The sequence below is a fragment of the Telmatherina bonti genome, assembly GCF_933228915.1.
Source record: "Telmatherina bonti genome assembly, chromosome: 19".
Classification (NCBI taxonomy): domain Eukaryota; kingdom Metazoa; phylum Chordata; class Actinopteri; order Atheriniformes; family Telmatherinidae; genus Telmatherina; species Telmatherina bonti.
The window spans coordinates 36,223,045-36,240,521 of record NC_136617.1 but is presented as its reverse complement, the minus strand read 5'-3'; the positions used below and the strand labels follow the sequence as shown (position 1 = coordinate 36,240,521).

The 17,477-nt window shown below is 50.5% G+C and overlaps 1 protein-coding gene across 1 annotated transcript in view; it reads right to left on the bottom strand.

Annotated features, from left to right (window-relative positions):
* The window catches only part of foxo6b (forkhead box O6 b), a gene marked incomplete at both ends in the record, with an annotated part of 59,753 nt that extends 43,063 nt beyond the window's left edge, over nucleotides 1-16,690 (bottom strand). Inside the window, one exon of the mRNA XM_079258957.1 lies at nucleotides 16,226-16,690. Coding sequence (XP_079115083.1) covers nucleotides 16,226-16,690 — 465 coding nt within the window. The remainder of the gene's footprint in view (nucleotides 1-16,225) is intronic.
* Between the last annotated feature and the right edge of the window lie 787 nt (nucleotides 16,691-17,477).

Here is a 17,477-nt window from a genome sequence, read left to right as displayed (position 1 = left end):
GACTCCTGTACTTCTAAAGTTTTCTGCCTATGGCTGCAAGATATGCTGAAACATATTTACGTAATATTATTTTCACTTCTGAATGATCTGGATCAGGTTTACAATATAGTTTGTTCGGCAGAAAACAACTTCTTCTAGGAACTAAAGCTTTTATAAGGCCCTGTAACATCACCTTTACTGTGATTAAAAAGGTGTCCACAAGGGGCAGAACACAATCATCTGACTGGATATAACAGGCTTCTGAGCAAAGTTTCTACCATGTGGTGGTGCAACAGGTCTCTAAAACAATGTGTACAATATAACAGGTTAGATATTAAAGCATGCCATTAATAAACATAAGATATGACAAATGTAGTTTAACTGTAAAAAAGAGTTTAGTGCTGTTGTAAAACTCCTAAAACATTAATGTAAAATTCAGCAGCTTACAACAAAATCAAACAAATAAAGTTGGTCAGACATATTTAATCCTTTAACGCTGCATGTATCCATTCTGTCTCATACTGTTTCTGAGAGCTTTTACATCATCTTATGGTAAAAACTTTACAACCTGGTACAGAAATCCATTCTGGGTTTAACAGGTCAGGTGTGCCTTCATGACAACTGTGGAGGGAGTGAATTTTTTTCTGATTCCTTCTTTTAATCCACAATACATGGTGAGAAAATCCAGGAGGATTTCCAACATTCTGCAGACCAGCAACCAGGCCGCTTCCAGAACCGCTTCAGTCTTCCAAGTGATGCAACTTAAACGGGGTCCTTCCATGTCTCAAGATGTTTATAGGATAAGGAGCACAGAGGACATTTTTCAGTGTGAAACAAGCTCCTAATCCTGGCAGCGCTGCAGTCTTCCACACCTTGGTGGGTTTTAGCACCTCAGATTTATTATCTCTTCACTCGGACCAAGAGTTTTATGTCAGCATCCCAGAACTCCCGGTCCAGAGTTTATAGTCCACATGCTCGCTTCCTTCTGACAGACCCTGAGAGGGATTCAAGTTATGAAGAACTGACTTTATTTCCACCTGGTTTTAAACGGGTCTTTAGGACGAGGCGGTGGAAAGGATGTCCACTGTGATGCTGAGAGCTTCGTCCAGCAGCATTATCTAAAAGCTGCTGCCCTCTGACTGATTAGCTGCCATCAGTCTGAGTTAGCGGAGCCTCCGACAGAGGGAAGTCCTCATGATGATCTGATTAAACATGCAAGTGGCTCATAATAGAGCACATGGCTGGCCCCGGAGACCATGCTATCTGCTCATCTCCAAATGTCCTACATGTGATCCAAACCTGATCCGTGCGAGGAGGTCTGGATGTGAACCGCTAGTAATGTGTGTGTGCAGCTGCAGACAGGAGAGGGAGTGACTCTGAGAGAGTCTGAGAGGCACATCCTGCCTGCAATTAAGGTGGAATCAGAGAGAGATCTGCACTGTCTTGATAATGAGCCTCAACTGAATTATTAACTAGAGCTGTACCCCCTGGACTTGGACTCCCATCAGGCCTGGCTACACAACAACAAGAGCACACACACACACACACACACACACACACACACACACACACACACACACACACACGTATACACTGAATCTTCAGATCCATACAAACCTCTATCGAACCCACATGTGGGGATGCTTAAAAACGAATCCCATTTGCACTGCGAATAAGAGCAACACATTACTTGAAGTGGTCCTCATAAGGCACGAGGCCTCACAAGCCCAAAATAAACACACTGTGAGTGCAGAATGATTTATTCAAACTGGGGCAAAGCATAATGAGCACAATATGCTGAAAGTTGGGGTGAATACTTTATGAGGGAAACTCTGTCATTAGTTGCATTAAGACGTGATGCATGATCACATTGTGTGTGATTCCAGCCGGCCAGATTGATGGACTTGGAATGGGAGGATGGAACGTGCAGCCTGTCAGCCTGAAACGGGAAATTAAACCACATCGCTACTCTGTCTACTCACTTCTAAACTAGTTGTTGCAGAAATATGGAAAATTCTGGTCTACTTGTGGTTCCAGAGTCTCTAAGGCAGGGGTCACCAACTCCAGTCCTTGAGGGCTGCCAACCTGCAGGTTTCAGTGTTTCCCTTGTACAACACATTTGACCCAAGTGAAAAGGTTCTCCAAGACCTTGTTGTCATCTTCTGCACCTGCCTGTTAATGAGCCATTGGTTTGGGTCAGGTGTGTTGTACCTGGAAAACACTAAAACCTGCAGGATGGTAGCCCTTCAGGACCGGAACTGGTGACCCCTGCTCTAAGGGAACGATGAGAGGAGGCGCCTTCATCTATCAGCTCCTCTCTTATGGAACCAGGTCCCAGTCTGGGTTCAGGTCCGTCTCAGTCTGGGTTCAGGTCCGTCTCAGTCTGGGTTCAGGTCTCAGTCTGGGTTCAGGTCTCAGTCTGGGTTCAGGTCACAGTCTGGGTTCAGGTCTCAGTCTGGGTTCAGGTCCCAGTCTGGGATCAGGTCCGTCTCAGTCTGGGTTCAGGTCCGTCTCAGTCTGGGTTCAGGTCCGTCTCAGTCTGGGTTCAGGTCCCAGTCTGGGTTCAGGTCCGTCTCAGTCTGGGTTCAGGTTCCAGTCTGGTTTCAGGTTCCAGTCTGGGTTCAGGTCCGTCTCAGTCTGGGTTCAGGTCCGTCTCAGTCTGGGTTCAGGTCCGTCTCAGTCTGGGTTCAGGTCCGTCTCAGTCTGGGTTCAGGTCCGTCTCAGTCTGGGTTCAGGTCTCAGTCTGGGTTCAGGTCCGTCTCAGTCTGGGTTCAGGTCCGTCTCAGTCTGGGTTCAGGTCCGTCTCAGTCTGGGTTCAGGTCTCAGTCTGGGTTCAGGTCACAGTCTGGGTTCAGGTTCCAGTCTGGGTTCAGGTCCGTCTCAGTCTGGGTTCAGGTCCCAGTCTGGGTTCAGGTCCGTCTCAGTCTGGGTTCAGGTCCCAGTCTGGGTTCAGGTTCCAGTCTGGGTTCAGGTCCGTCTCAGTCTGGGTTCAGGTCCCAGTCTGGGTTCAGGTTCCACTCTGGGTTCAGGTCCGTCTCAGTCTGGGTTCAGGTCACAGTCTGGGTTCAGGTCACAGTCTGGGTTCAGGTCCGTCTCAGTCTGGGTTCAGGTCTCAGTCTGGGTTCAGGTCACAGTCTGGGTTCAGGTTCCAGTCTGGGTTCAGGTCCGTCTCAGTCTGGGTTCAGGTCCGTCACAGTCTGGGTTCAGATCCCAGTCTGGGTTCAGGTTCCAGTCTGGGTTCAGGTCCGTCTCAGTCTGGGTTCAGGTTCCAGTCTGGGTTCAGGTTCCAGTCTGGGTTCAGGTCCGTCTCAGTCTGGGTTCAGGTTCCAGTCTGGGTTCAGGTCCGTCTCAGTCTGGGTTCAGGTCCGTCCCAGTCTGGGTTCAGGTCCGTCCCAGTCTGGGTTCAGGTCCGTCTCAGTCTGGGTTCAGGTCCGTCCCAGTCTGGGTTCAGGTCCGTCCCAGTCTGGGTTCAGGTCCGTCCCAGTCTGGGTTCAGGTCCCAGTCTGGGTTCAGGTCCGTCCCAGTCTGGGTTCAGGACCGTCCCAGTCTGGGTTCAGGACCGTCCCAGTCTGGGTTCAGGTCCGTCCCAGTCTGGGTTCAGGTCCGTCCCAGTCTGGGTTCAGGTCCGTCTCAGTCTGGGTTCAGGACCGTCCCAGTCTGGGTTCAGGTCCGTCCCAGTCTGGGTACAGGACCGTCCCAGTCTGGGTTCAGGTCCCAGTCTGGGTTCAGGTCCATCCCAGTCTGGGTTCAGGTCCGTCCCAGTCTGGGTTCAGGTTCCAGTCTGGGTTCAGGTTCCAGTCTGGGTTCAGGTTCCAGTCTGGGTTCAGGTCCGTCTCAGTCTGGGTTCAGGTCCCAGTCTGGGTTCAGGTCCCAGTCTGGGTTCAGGTCCCAGTCTGGATTCAGGTCCGTCTCAGTCTGGGTTCAGGTCCGTCTCAGTCTGGGTTCAGGTCCCAGTCTGGGTTCAGGTCCCAGTCTGGGTTCAGGTTCCAGTCTGGGTTCAGGTCCCAGTCTGGGTCCAGGTCCCAGTCTGGGTTCAGGTCCCAGTCTGGGTTCAGGTCTGTCTCAGTCTGGGTTCAGCTCCCAGTCTGTGTTCAGGTCCCAGTCTGGGTTCAGGTTCCAGTCTGGGTTCAGGTGCGTCTCAGTCTGGGTTCAGGTTCCAGTCTGGGTTCAGGTCCGTCTCAGTCTGGGTTCAAGTCCCAGTCTGGGTTCAGGTCCCAGTCTGGGTTCAGGTCCGTCTCAGTCTGGGTTCAGGTCCCAGTCTGGGTTCAGGTCCGTCTCAGTCTGGGTTCAGGTCCCAGTCTGGGTTCAGGTCCCAGTCTGGGTTCAGGTCCCAGTCTGGGTTCAGGTCCGTCTCAGTCTGGGTTCAGGTCCCAGTCTGGGTTCAGGTCCGTCTCAGTCTGGGTTCAGGTCCGTCTCAGTCTGGGTTCAGGTCCGTCTCAGTCTGGGTTCAGGTCCCAGTCTGGGTTCAGGTCCCAGTCTGGGTTCAGGTCCGTCTCAGTCCGGGTTCAGGTTCCAGTCTGGGTTCAGGTCCGTCTCAAGTCTGGGTTCAGGTCCGTCTCAGTCTGGGTTCAGGTCTCAGTCTGGGTTCAGGTCACAGTCTGGGTTCAGGTCACAGTCTGGGTTCAGGTTCCAGTCTGGGTTCAGGTCCGTCTCAGTCTGGGTTCAGGTCCGTCACAGTCTGGGTTCAGATCCCAGTCTGGGTTCAGGTTCCAGTCTGGGTTCAGGTCCGTCTCAGTCTGGGTTCAGGTCCCAGTCTGGGTTCAGGTTCCAGTCTGGGTTCAGGTCCGTCTCAGTCTGGGTTCAGGTTCCAGTCTGGGTTCAGGTCCGTCTCAGTCTGGGTTCAGGTCCGTCCCAGTCTGGGTTCAGGTCCCAGTCTGGGTTCAGGTCCGTCCCAGTCTGGGTTCAGGACCGTCCCAGTCTGGGTTCAGGACCGTCCCAGTCTGGGTTCAGGTCCGTCCCAGTCTGGGTTCAGGTCCGTCTCAGTCTGGGTTCAGGACCGTCCCAGTCTGGGTTCAGGTCCGTCCCAGTCTGGGTACAGGACCGTCCCAGTCTGGGTTCAGGTCCCAGTCTGGGTTCAGGTCGGTCCCAGTCTGGGTTCAGGTCCCAGTCTGGGTTCAGGTCCATCCCAGTCTGGGTTCAGGTCCCAGTCTGGGTTCAGGTCCGTCCCAGTCTGGGTTCAGGTTCCAGTCTGGGTTCAGGTTCCAGTCTGGGTTCAGGTTCCAGTCTGGGTTCAGGTCCGTCTCAGTCTGGGTTCAGGTCCCAGTCTGGGTTCAGGTCCCAGTCTGGATTCAGGTCCGTCTCAGTCTGGGTTCAGGTCCGTCTCAGTCTGGGTTCAGGTCACAGTCTGGGTTCAGGTCCCAGTCTGGGTTCAGGTCCCAGTCTGGGTTCAGGTCCCAGTCTGGGTTCAGGTTCCAGTCTGGGTTCAGGTCCCAGTCTGGGTCCAGGTCCCAGTCTGGGTTCAGGTCCCAGTCTGGGTTCAGCTCCCAGTCTGTGTTCAGGTCCCAGTCTGGGTTCAGGTTCCAGTCTGGGTTCAGGTGCGTCTCAGTCTGGGTTCAGGTTCCAGTCTGGGTTCAGGTCCCAGTCTGGGTTCAGGTCCGTCTCAGTCTGGGTTCAAGTCCCAGTCTGGGTTCAGGTCCCAGTCTGGGTTCAGGTCCGTCTCAGTCTGGGTTCAGGTCCCAGTCTGGGTTCAGGTCCGTCTCAGTCTGGGTTCAGGTCCCAGTCTGGGTTCAGGTCCGTCTCAGTCTGGGTTCAGGTCCCAGTCTGGGTTCAGGTCCGTCTCAGTCTGGGTTCAGGTCCGTCTCAGTCTGGGTTCAGGTCCGTCTCAGTCTGGGTTCAGGTCCGTCTCAGTCTGGGTTCAGGTCCCAGTCTGGGTTCAGGTCCCAGTCTGGGTTCAGGTCCGTCTCAGTCCGGGTTCAGGTTCCAGTCTGGGTTCAGGTCCGTCTCAGTCTGGGTTCAGGTCCGTCTCAGTCTGGGTTCAGGTCCAGGTCTGGGTTCAGGTCCCAGTCTGGGTTCAGGTCCCAGTCTGGGTTCAGGTCCGTCTCAGTCTGGGTTCAGGTCCGTCTCAGTCTGGGTTCAGGTCCCAGTCTGGGTTCAGATCCCAGTCTGGGTTCAGGTCCCAGTCTGGGTTCAGGTCCCAGTCTGGGTTCAGGTCCGTCTCAGTCCGGGTTCAGGTTCCAGTCTGGGTTCAGGTCCCAGTCTGGGTTCAGGTTCCAGTCTGGGTTCAGGTTCCAGTCTGGGTTCAGGTCCCACTCTGGGTTCAGGTCTGTCTTAGTCTGGGTTCAGGTCTCTCTCAGTCTGGGTTCAGGTCCGTCTCAGTCTGGGTTCAGGTGCGTCTCAGTCTGGGTTCAGGTTCCAGTCTGGGTTCAGGTCCCAGTCTGGGTTCAGGTTCCAGTCTGGGTTCAGGTCCGTCTGAGTCTGGGTTCAGGTCCGTCTGAGTCTGGGTTCAGGTCCGTCTCAGTCTGGGTTCAGGTTCCAGTCTGGGTTCAGGTCCCAGTCTGGGTTCAGGTTCCAGTCTGGGTTCAGGTCCCAGTCTGGGTTCAGGTCCGTCTGAGTCTGGGTTCAGGTCCCAGTCTGGGTTCAGATCCGTCTCAGTCTGGGTTCAGATCCCAGTCTGGGTTCAGGTCCGTCTCAGTCTGGGTTCAGGTCCGTCTCAGTCTGGGTTCAGGTCCGTCTCAGTCTGGGTTCAGGTCCGTCTCAGTCTGGGTTCAGGTCCGTCTCAGTCTGGGTTCAGGTCCCAGTCTGGGTTCAGGTCCGTCTCAGTCTGGGTTCAGGTCCGTCTCAGTCTGGGTTCAGGTCCCAGTCTGGGTTCAGGTCCGTCTCAGTCTGGGTTCAGGTCCGTCTCAGTCTGGGTTCAGGTCCGTCTCAGTCTGGGTTCAGGTCCGTCTCAGTCTGGGTTCAGGTCCGTCTCAGTCTGGGTTCAGGTCCCAGTCTGGGTTCAGGTTCCCGTCTGGGTTTAGGTTCCAGTCTGGGTTCAGGTCCCAGTCTGGGTTCAGGTTCCAGTCTGGGTTCAGGTCCCAGTCTGGGTTCAGGTCCCAGTCTGGGTCCAGGTCCGTCTCAGTCTGGGTTCAGGTCCCAGTCTGGGTTCAGGTCCGTCTCAGTCTGGGTTCAGGTCCCAGTCTGGGTTCAGATCCCAGTCTGGGTTCAGATCCGTCTCAGTCTGGGTTCAGGTTCCAGTCTGGGTTCAGGTCCCAGTCTGGGTTCAGGTCCGTCTCAGTCTGGGTTCAGGTCCCAGTCTGGGTTCAGGTCCGTCTCAGTCTGGGTTCAGGTCCGTCTCAGTCTGGGTTCAGGTCCCAGTCTGGGTTCAGGTCCGTCTCAGTCTGGGTTCAGGTCCCAGTCTGGGTTCAGGTCCGTCCCAGTCTGGGTTCAGGTTCCAGTCTGGGTTCAGGTCCCAGTCTGGGTTCAGGTCCCAGTCTGGGTTCAGGTCCGTCCCAGTCTGGGTTCAGGTCCGTCTCAGTCTGGGTTCAGGTCCCAGTCTGGGTTCAGGTCCGTCTCAGTCTGGGTTCAGGTCCGTCTCAGTCTGGGTTCAGGTCCCAGTCTGGGTTCAGGTTCCAGTCTGGGTTCAGGTCCCAGTCTGGGTTCAGGTCCCAGTCTGGGTTCAGGTTCCAGTCTGGGTTCAGGTCCCAGTCTGTGAGAAGTCTTACAGGTTGGGGGATTTGTCCATTTCCAGGGTTGATCAGTATCATCAGACCATTAAAAGCTACTCAGACACAACGTTCACCAGAATGTGAAGCTGTCCCACCACATAAACCTGATTTATATTCATAGATTTTACTCCTAAAAGGAGCCAATAATAAACAAGTCTTTTAACATTTTTATTGTATTTTACCCTTCAGGACAAAAGACATTTCTGAACCTGTTCCGATATCAGTCGTCCCCACGTGTCCCATGTCATCACAGCCGAGTCAGTCCAGATGTTTGTTTTCATCAAATGTCAAATCCAAATCCACGTTTTCCTACAGGCCAGCAAGAGCAGGTTGGAAAAACATGTAGCATGACTTCAAAAACACACTGGAAGATTCCCAGTTGGACTGGTTCAAAGTGAAGATGATGACTCCTATCAAACATGCAGCAGATATGCTGAAGATAAGGGGGGAAAAGTAGTGCCACGTTGCCGTTCGTATGCATCGTATCGGTCACTCTACGGGTCGTAGAGTTACCGGTAACCCCGTGGGAAAGTTCCTGTCGTTCAATATGGAATAACTTTCTGAGGGACAAATGGAGAATCAGGTTGAGACAAACATGGAAATGGGTCTGATGTATGAGATCAATATGATAATCCATGATGGAACGGGATGTCGGGGATCTGGAAGGACATCAGATCTGATCCCGACTGGACCAACAGCGAAAAGAAGAGATGAAATTCTCCAGAAACCAGTTCCAACCAAGCCTAGGACGTACGGGAAATAAAAGCTGTTGGTAATGTGCTGAACTCTGTGGGCGTCCAGGATAATGCTTTATGGGTCATTCCAGCGTCAGTCCTGGTGGAACTGGGGAAGTGGGCAGAACAGCATAATCCAGAGAGTCCTGAATGACGTCTCCTGGTGATAAAACCATTCTGCTCCCAGGTTTCATCAGACCACATTAAAACTGACTGGCTGTATCTTTCCAGCAATTCCTGATTTGTGACTTTAGAAAGCTGAAAAACTCCCAGTTGGGTTTAATTTGTGCCGGAAAGCTCGTCCGATGGGCAGCAGGCACTCGGAGAGACGAGGAGGCCTGGTGGGATTAAAGCAAAGCTGGTTGGAGGAAAGAAAGAAAAACTTTTAGCAGCTCAGAAATTTGGCCTTTTTTTTTCCTTTGTATTTTCTTTCTGGATCTTTTCTTTCCCTTAATCATCACTGGTGTTAGACTTGGTGAGAAGGTAGCGTTTCTGTGTAGACCACTAACAGGTCCGGCAAAACCTGATCAGTTACGTTTTCACAGCTAGCTGCAAAGCAATAGCCGCGGAGCGATAGCCGTGCAGCGATAGCCGCGGAGCTATAGCCGCGGAGCCATAGCCGCGGAGTGGTAGCCATAGCCGCGGAGCCATAGCCGCGGAGTGGTAGCTGCATTAGCTACATAACAGCCCATGCAAACATCCTGGAATAATAACGAAGAAAGAGGAAACAGAACCAGCTCACGCTGGTCTGTAGGTGGACGCGTGGTATTGAGGAAGAGGAAAATGGAAAAGTGTGAAGATTGCTATTGAAGAGTTTCTTGCGCAGACACCAATGGAAATGGTGAGATTGCCCCTGTCCACACGGAAAGTTGTGGAAATTAAGGGTTGTTAGGGGTGATAAAGATATAAAACGCTGCACAACAGATGTCTCAAGGATAAATGGAACCAATAAGTAAATGATGAATAGATCCACTTGGTTAAGCTAAAAATAGACTTAAAAACCCCTCAGAGAGGTCAGAGAATTATCATTAAAACTGAAGAGAAAACGGTTCTACCCATGTAGTTTTCCACATTCTAACCGAGAAGAAAAGAAGCAGGAAGTGCAGCTTGTTTACTTCCTGTAGACATAAGTATGTCACGTCCGTCTCCGTCCAATCAGAAGCCTTCCCTACCCTTTACCTACAGCGGATTAAAGTGCAGATAGATAAATGTAAACATCATTTCAGAATTACATTTCTAGTAAACCCGAAGGAGAAAACTTTTATTCTGAGTTATTTATTTGGAATAATTAATTTCAAAGTAAAAGACATCTTGTTACCGTATTGTGGGGTTATATGAACATTTACTGAAAATGGTCCTTCACTACATTCCTGCATCCAGATGATGATCTAAGTTAGACCAGGACCTGTTCTCAGAAACACGTCCTGAAGATCCTGCAGGAGTTTTTACATAAAGTTCCTTACAGACAGGTAAAACATCACCTCCTCTGTGGAGGTAAAAATGCTTTGGAGCTGCTGTGATTGGTCAAAGTGAGCTAACGGACATGGAAGCGCTACTTTGCCCCTCTGAGGCAGTGATAGTTCCACAACATGACATGCTGATGTGGTTCTGAGTCACGGTCTGACAGGGAGGCCTGTGTTTTACTGGCACTCTGCTCATCGTCTGGGCCGCGCCAGAATGTTCTGAAGCCTTGAGGTCTGGCAGAGAGCATGGAGAGAATGCGAGAAGGCCAACATTTTACGACACGCCACCAGGCACAATTCCCAGGATCCGTCTGCCTCTCCGACTGATCTGCGTCTGGATTTGGTTTTCTCTCTGGAATTTCCGTTTGGAGAGTTTTATTCCAAATGATTGAAGTGTGAGAACAGTCTCCTCGGTTCGTCCCCGCCCACACTGCCGTGCGAGCCTCGTTTACATCGCAGCCTCTCCAGGCGAAGCGAGATCTGTCGCTGCACTCCGATCTAAATGCGTCGGTCTGCTCTCCATTCAATCCTAGCTGACTCAATGAAAGCGGTTTCATCCATTCCAGGAACATCAGACGACTTTTATCACAGTCCACTCCCCATCCTCCGCCCCCAGTTAACCCAGCACCAAGCCTGCCGACTCAAGAGCTGCCTCTCCTTCTGCTGCCCCTTTGTGATGATAACAATAACGTGCAGCCCTGCGGAGGGCTCTCAGTTGAGCCAAAGCCAAGGCCGGCTGGCACGGGGAACCCTCTGAGCTTCTTCCACCATCTTCAACCAATTCCCCTCCGTCTGGGCTGGCGCTGGAGCATCGCAGGCGTTCAGGCTGCTATCAGTGTGCTCAGCAGCCGCGGCCACCGCTCGCCATTTTCTCCCTCTTCCTTCTTCTCCCACTCAGCTCCAAATCTAATTCAGAGCGGCTTTCAGTTGGCAGGGACAATAAAACCTCTGTCTACTCTTTGTCTCTGCTCTCCTTCTGCACCTCTGGCAGGATAAATGTGAGCAGAAGCAGGTGATGGCCGTCAGCCTGGGCGGAGACAGCGTACAGGAGGCAGGTTGTGGCGCCTTGCAGGTAGATGAGCAGCACGCCGGAGGTAAACATCAGCAGATATGCTCTTTCTCTGCAGCTATTCCTGTCTTTTTACACCGTGGACCCAGAATTTCATTGTTAATGCAGGACGTTGTTACAGCCCGACCCAAGAAACAGGGGCCATGTGTTCACCTTAAGCAGAACTGTAGCTGAAATATTTCCGTTGCGCTTTCCCGAAGATGAAATGACTGAGTTTAATACAGATCTCATGCTAAAGCTCCAGAGAAGCAGGACTTTTCCTACTGTATGGAAATATTTTACCTTCAGAGGTTCATGGTGATGCAGGAAGCACCGAACCTTTCAGAATAAGTTAAAAACAAATTGGAGTTTCTGATTGGTCAGGATGATAATCATATTAATAAAGTTGGATGTGAAAGGTCTTTAATATTATGATCATTATTATATTGATTTATTCTGTCTTACGGAAACCTGGTTACAGCAAGAGGATTATGTTAGTATTAATGAAGCTACGCCAGCTAACTATTTAAACTTTCACATTCCTAGAACTACAGGCAGGAGGAGATGTTGCAGATACTTTTCAGTCAGAATTATTAATTAATCCTAAGCACAAAACTAACTATAAATCCTTTGAATTCCTGACATTAAATTTATCTCATCCAAAATGGAATTCAGAGAAACCGCTCCTTTTAGCATTAGTGTATCGCCCACCTGGACCTTACTCCGAGTTTCTGACCGAATTCTCTGATCTCTTGTCTGAGTTAGTGCTGACTACTGATAAGGTCATTGTACTAGGTGATTTTAATATTCATGTTGACCATGAAAATGATAGTTTAAACATTTCCTTTAGCTCTATTCTAAACTCAATTGGGTTTTCACAAAATGTCCATGGAGCCACTCACTCTCATGGTCATACTCTTGATCTTGTTCTAACATCTGGTATTGAGACTGATAAGCTCAAAGTATTTCCTCATAACCCTGTCTTGTCCGATCACTTCTTATTAACCTTTGAATTCACTTTATTTGATTACTCACTGACCAAAAATAAATTCTACTATAGTAGATGTTTATCAGACAATATTATCACAAAATTTAAACAATCAATTGAATCATTTTTTTCACCTCTACCATGTGTTAGCATGACTGAGAGTCCCCCTTTAAGCCTTACTCCTGCTCACATTGATCAACATGCTGATACTATAACAGCTTCAATGCGTACAACCTTGGATAATGTTGCTCCCCTAAAGAAGAAGAAATTAGGTAAGATTATGAAGGCTCCCTGGTTTAATTCCCAGCTTCGAGCTCTAAAACAGGCGTCAAGGCGTTTGGAAAACAGATGGCGTTCATCAGGACTAGAGGAGTCTCACTTAACCTGGAAAGAAAGTTTAAGCGTATACAAAAAAGCCTTACGTACGGCAAGAACAGCTTATTATTCATCATTGATAGAGGAAAACAAAAACAACCCTCGGTTTCTTTTCAGCACTGTAGCTAGGCTTACTAGGAGCCGGAGCGCTGTGGAGCCATGTATTCCTTTCTCACTTAGCTGGGATGATTTCATGTATTTTTTCAGGAATAAAATTGACACTATTAGAGATCAAATTCACAATATTCTTCCTTCTACCTATAATGTTGAGCCTGTTGTGGTCTCCGAAGCATCCTTAGAACCAGGATCTGACTTGTGTCTAAATAGTTTCTGTCCTGTCCAACCCTCTGAATTAACTAAAATAATAGCTTCATCTAAACCATCCACCTGTATCTTAGACCCTCTCCCAACGAGCCTCTTTAAGGACATTTTCCCTTTAATTAATACATCACTACTAAATCTTATCAATATGTCTTTAGTGACAGGATATGTACCACAATCATTTAAAACTGCTGTAATCAAGCCTTTACTTAAAAAGCAATCTCTGGATCCAGAGGTGATAGCAAATTATAGACCTATATCTAACCTCCCGTTTATGTCCAAAATTCTGGAGAAAATAGTTTCAGCTCAGCTACATGCCCACCTGAGCAGAAATAATTTATTTGAAGAGTTTCAGTCAGGATTTAGAGCTCATCATAGTACTGAGACAGCATTGGTGAAAGTTACTAATGACCTTCTTATGGCCTCAGACAAAGGACTTGTGTCCGTACTTATCTTGCTTGATCTTAGTGCTGCATTTGATACAGTCGATCATAACATTCTGTTACAGAGACTAGAACAGGTGATTGGAATTACAGGTACAGCGTTAAGCTGGTTTAAATCATATTTATCTGATAGACTTCAGTTCGTTCATGTAAATGACAAGTCCTCCTCACAAACTACAGTAAGTCATGGAATTCCTCAAGGTTCTGTACTTGGACCAATACTCTTCACGCTATATATGCTCCCTTTAGGCAAAATTATTAGACAACATGGAATAAACTTTCATTGTTATGCAGATGATACTCAACTATACTTATCCTTTAAACCAGATGAAACAAATCAGCCCAATAGGCTACAAAATTGTCTCATAGACATAAAGACTTGGATGTCTAGAAATTTTCTCCTCTTAAACTCAGATAAGACTGAAGTAATTCTCGTTGGATCTGAAAAACTCAGAGCTAAATTTTCCGGTTTTGTAATGAACCTGGATGGCATTACTTTAGCTTCCAGTGCTACAGTGAGAAACCTTGGAGTAATATTTGACCCTGACCTGTCCTTTGGCCCACATATTAAGCAGGTTACTAAAACAGCCTTCTTTCATTTACGTAATATAGCCAAAATTAGGGACATTCTGTCTCAGAGTGATGCAGAAAAACTGGTTCCTGCTTTTGTTACTTCGAGACTAGATTACTGTAACTCTCTATTACTGGGCTGTCCTAAATATGCCCTGAAAAGCCTTCAGCTGATCCAGAATTCTGCAGCCAGAGTCCTGACCAGAACCAGCAGGAGAGATCATATTTCTCCAGTTTTAGCCTCTCTTCATTGGCTGCCTGTTGAATCTAGAATAGAATTTAAAATCCTTCTCCTTACATATAAAGCCCTCCATAACCAGGCACCACTATATAGCAAAGACCTCATTGTTCCTTATATACCAAGCAGAGTACTTCGTTCGCAGACTGCAGGCTTACTTGTGGTTCCTAGAGTCTCAAAGAGCCAAGCAGGAGGCAGAGCCTTTGGTTATCAGGCCCCTCTCTTATGGAATAAGCTCCCAGTTAGTGTTAGGGAAGCAGACACCCTCCCCACCTTTAAGACTAGGCTGAAGACTTATCTTTTTGATAAGTCCTATAGCTAGGGATGGTTAGCATCCCTTAGTTATGCTGCTATAGGTTTAGACTGCTGAGGGACATTTCCTGATACACTGAGCTTCTTTCTTTTTCTCTTTATCTCTTTCTTTTATCCGCCCCCCCCCCATAACAGTGTTGCATCATTAACATGTATGTCTCCTGTCTCAGCAGGTCTCCCTGGCCGGGAGTAGCAGTTCCTGTTGTCTGTTGTCTTTCTGTCCTCTTCCCCCCACACAGCAGAGGCAGATGGCTGCCTGTCCTTGAGCCGGGTTCTGCCGGAGGTTTCCTTCCTGTTAAAAGGGAGTTTTTTCCTTCCCACTGTCGCCAGTGTGCTTGCTCAGGATGGGAGATTGAGTTGGACTCAACTCAATCTGTTGGTTTCCTTATATAGGCTGTTATGAATTGGCCTTCATTATGTTTTCCCCTCTGACTGTAAAGCATCTTGAGATGGCATTGCCGTGATTTGTGGCTATATAAATAAAAGTTGAATTGAACTGAACTGAATTGAATTGAAAATTATTACTTCATTTCAGTTTTACTCTGTGATTTTGTTGGAAAATCAACGTTTTTGGTTTGTGGACGCCCGTCCAGGTGACGCCCATCTTGGTGACGCCTGAAACGCAAGCTTGGAAGGAAAGATGGACGAATGTCACTGACGGCATGATGACGTTCTCCCTCTGTGTTCCAGCCCCAGGTCAGATTGTCCCGGTAGACCCGGTGGATCAGACAGCAGTGACGCTGTGGCCGCCACCTCAGCCAACATGGCGGATCCAGACAGAAGGACCCTTTTCCTCCTGACTTGGAGCTGCTCTCCACCAATCAGCTTCCCCCTCCAGAGGGCCAATCAGAGCCTCGGGGTAAAGCTGCTAAGGGGCCTGCAGGCATCCAGCTGGGCACCCCTGGTCAGAACAAACAAGTCCAGCAGAGTTAAGCCCCTTAAATCCATCGTTTTTCTCCTCTTCATCATCCCATCGTCAATCTGCACCTCTCTCCTCGGAGACAGACAACAAGACGGTGAACAGTGAGACAAGGGAGGACAACAAGCAGAAGAACCGGACGTTAGAGCGCCGCCGTGTCAGTGACCCGAAGGAAACATGCTGGACATGTCAGACGGCAGCAAACTACAGAAACTTCTTCATTTGTTCCAGTTTTCTCCTGAAACTGTGGAAAAAACTGGATCCGTTCACGCAGCATGACAGGAACGGTCACGCAGGAAAACAAAGAAAAAAAAAACAAATGAATAAATAAAAGTTTTGATGGGGGGGGGGGGTTGTGGCGAAGTGTCTGAAGTTCAGCTTCCAGACAGAAACGCCATCAGGCCCAGTCTGACCCGAGATCCGGCTGGGAGCACTGGAAGTGCTGCTCTTCATCGAGGATGAGGATGTTGGGAGAAACTGGACCGAGTCCAGCTGGGGGGGGTCAGTGGACTCCTGCAGAGCTCCTGGGAGGAAAACAGCCAACTTTGTTAGGAATACAGACCCGTATGGAGGGGGGGGGGGGGGGGGGGGGGGGGGTCTGAAGCAGCTTCACCCCCAGATTAACCCGGTTTTAATGTGACTGAAAGAGATAATCTGGAGTTACATCTGTTTACTGTGACACCCGATGTCATCATCTCTGTTGTTCTGCTTTTACACACACACACACACACACACACACACAATGCCTTGTGCCATCCCACCGTAATTTGGCATAGTGGATGGGAGAGGGGATGTGTGTGTATGTGTGTATGTGTGTGTATGTGTGTGTGTGTGTGTATGTGTGTGTGTGTGTGTATGTGTGTGTGTGTGTGTGTGTATGTGTGTGTGTGTGTGTGTGTGTATGTATGTGTGTGTGTGTGTGAGAGAAACTTCAAGGCAAGCAGCTGAAAGTCGGGCCGCGTGCGCGCTCTGCCCCCCGCGTGACCTGACAGGTGCGTGGATGTGTCACGGCGCACCTTCCCCAAACAAATGCGGAAGTTTTTGGTTCTCCTGCACGCGCGCGGTGCACGCCGGTGAACCCAGTGAACCCCGACCCAGTGCGCGTTCACCGCCCCTTCCCACGCGCACCGGGCCGTGGAGTGACACTCACTGCTGTGTGTTTAAAGTGTGTGTGCGCGTGCGCGTGGCCTACCTTCCAGCCCGCGGAGCTGTTGCTGTCTCCTTTATCCTTGAAGTACGGCACCACGCGCACCATCCAGTCGTAGATCTGAGACAGGGTCAGCCGCTTCTCAGGCGCGCTCTCGATGGCGCGCGTGATCAGGTCTGCGTAGGACAAGTTCCCCCACGCGTTCCGCCGGGACGACTTGGCTTTGCGCAGCTGTCCGGCCACGTCGAGCGCGGCCCCGGACATGCACGCGGGCGCGGCGGCAGGGTGCGTGATCTCCGCCGGCGCGCCGCCGTTTCTCCCCGCGCGGCACGCGGGGACGTCGTACTGCTCCACTTTGACCACCAGACCCCTCGCCTCTTCTCCCGCGTGGAAATCTTCTGCACACGGAAGCGGCCAGGTGCACGCGCGCGAGCGAGCGTGAGGCTCAAATTCCGAATCGACATCAACCTGATGCGCGTCCACGCCGCTGCTCTCCATCATCATCAGCATGGTCTCCTGCCACGGCCACGCAAGGTCACTTCCCGCACAAAGCTGGCTGCGCGGCCGCGTGTTCGTGCGTGGAAAAGCCCAGACTGGAGCGCGCACAGAGAAAGAGCAGAAGCTGTAGTTTCACGCCAGAGATGCGGTGCGTGATGTGCGTGGTGTGCGTGGTGTGGTCATTCTCCCTCAGCATCAGGACGGGTCACATCCCGGGCGGCGCGCGGGGTCTCTGCCATGGCAACGGAGGCTGCGCGCGAAGCGGCGCGCGCTCAGGCGTCCATGCGGGAAGCAGCAACAGTTGATCCGGCTTCAGACTCTCCCAGTTCTCCCAGTTCTCCCAGCTTCTACTGGAGCTGGGAAACTCGGCGCGCGCGGTTATCTCCCCGCACACGCGCGCAGGCTGTCGTGGATCAGTGGCACGAGGCGTGGATTCCTGGCGCGGAAGGAGAGAAGAAGCTCCTGGTGATGAGGAGCATCCTCCGCTTCCACCTTTTGTCTCCTAGCTGTCCGCGCACATGTCACGCGCGGAACGTCTCGCTCTCCAGCTACTCCAGCCTGCGTGTCTCTGCGTGGGTCTGAAGGCTTCCAGCCACTCCAAGTGGGAGAAGAACCGCTTCCATTTAATTGGACGCCGCCTGAATTAAGTCACTCCCTCCAGAACAGGTTTCCAGAAGGGGCGGAGGGAGCGCGCGCGTGGCTGATATTCCCAGCACTGTTCCTGAAGGCTGCAGACGAGTCTCTCTCTCACACACACACACACACACACACACACACACACACACACACACACACAGAG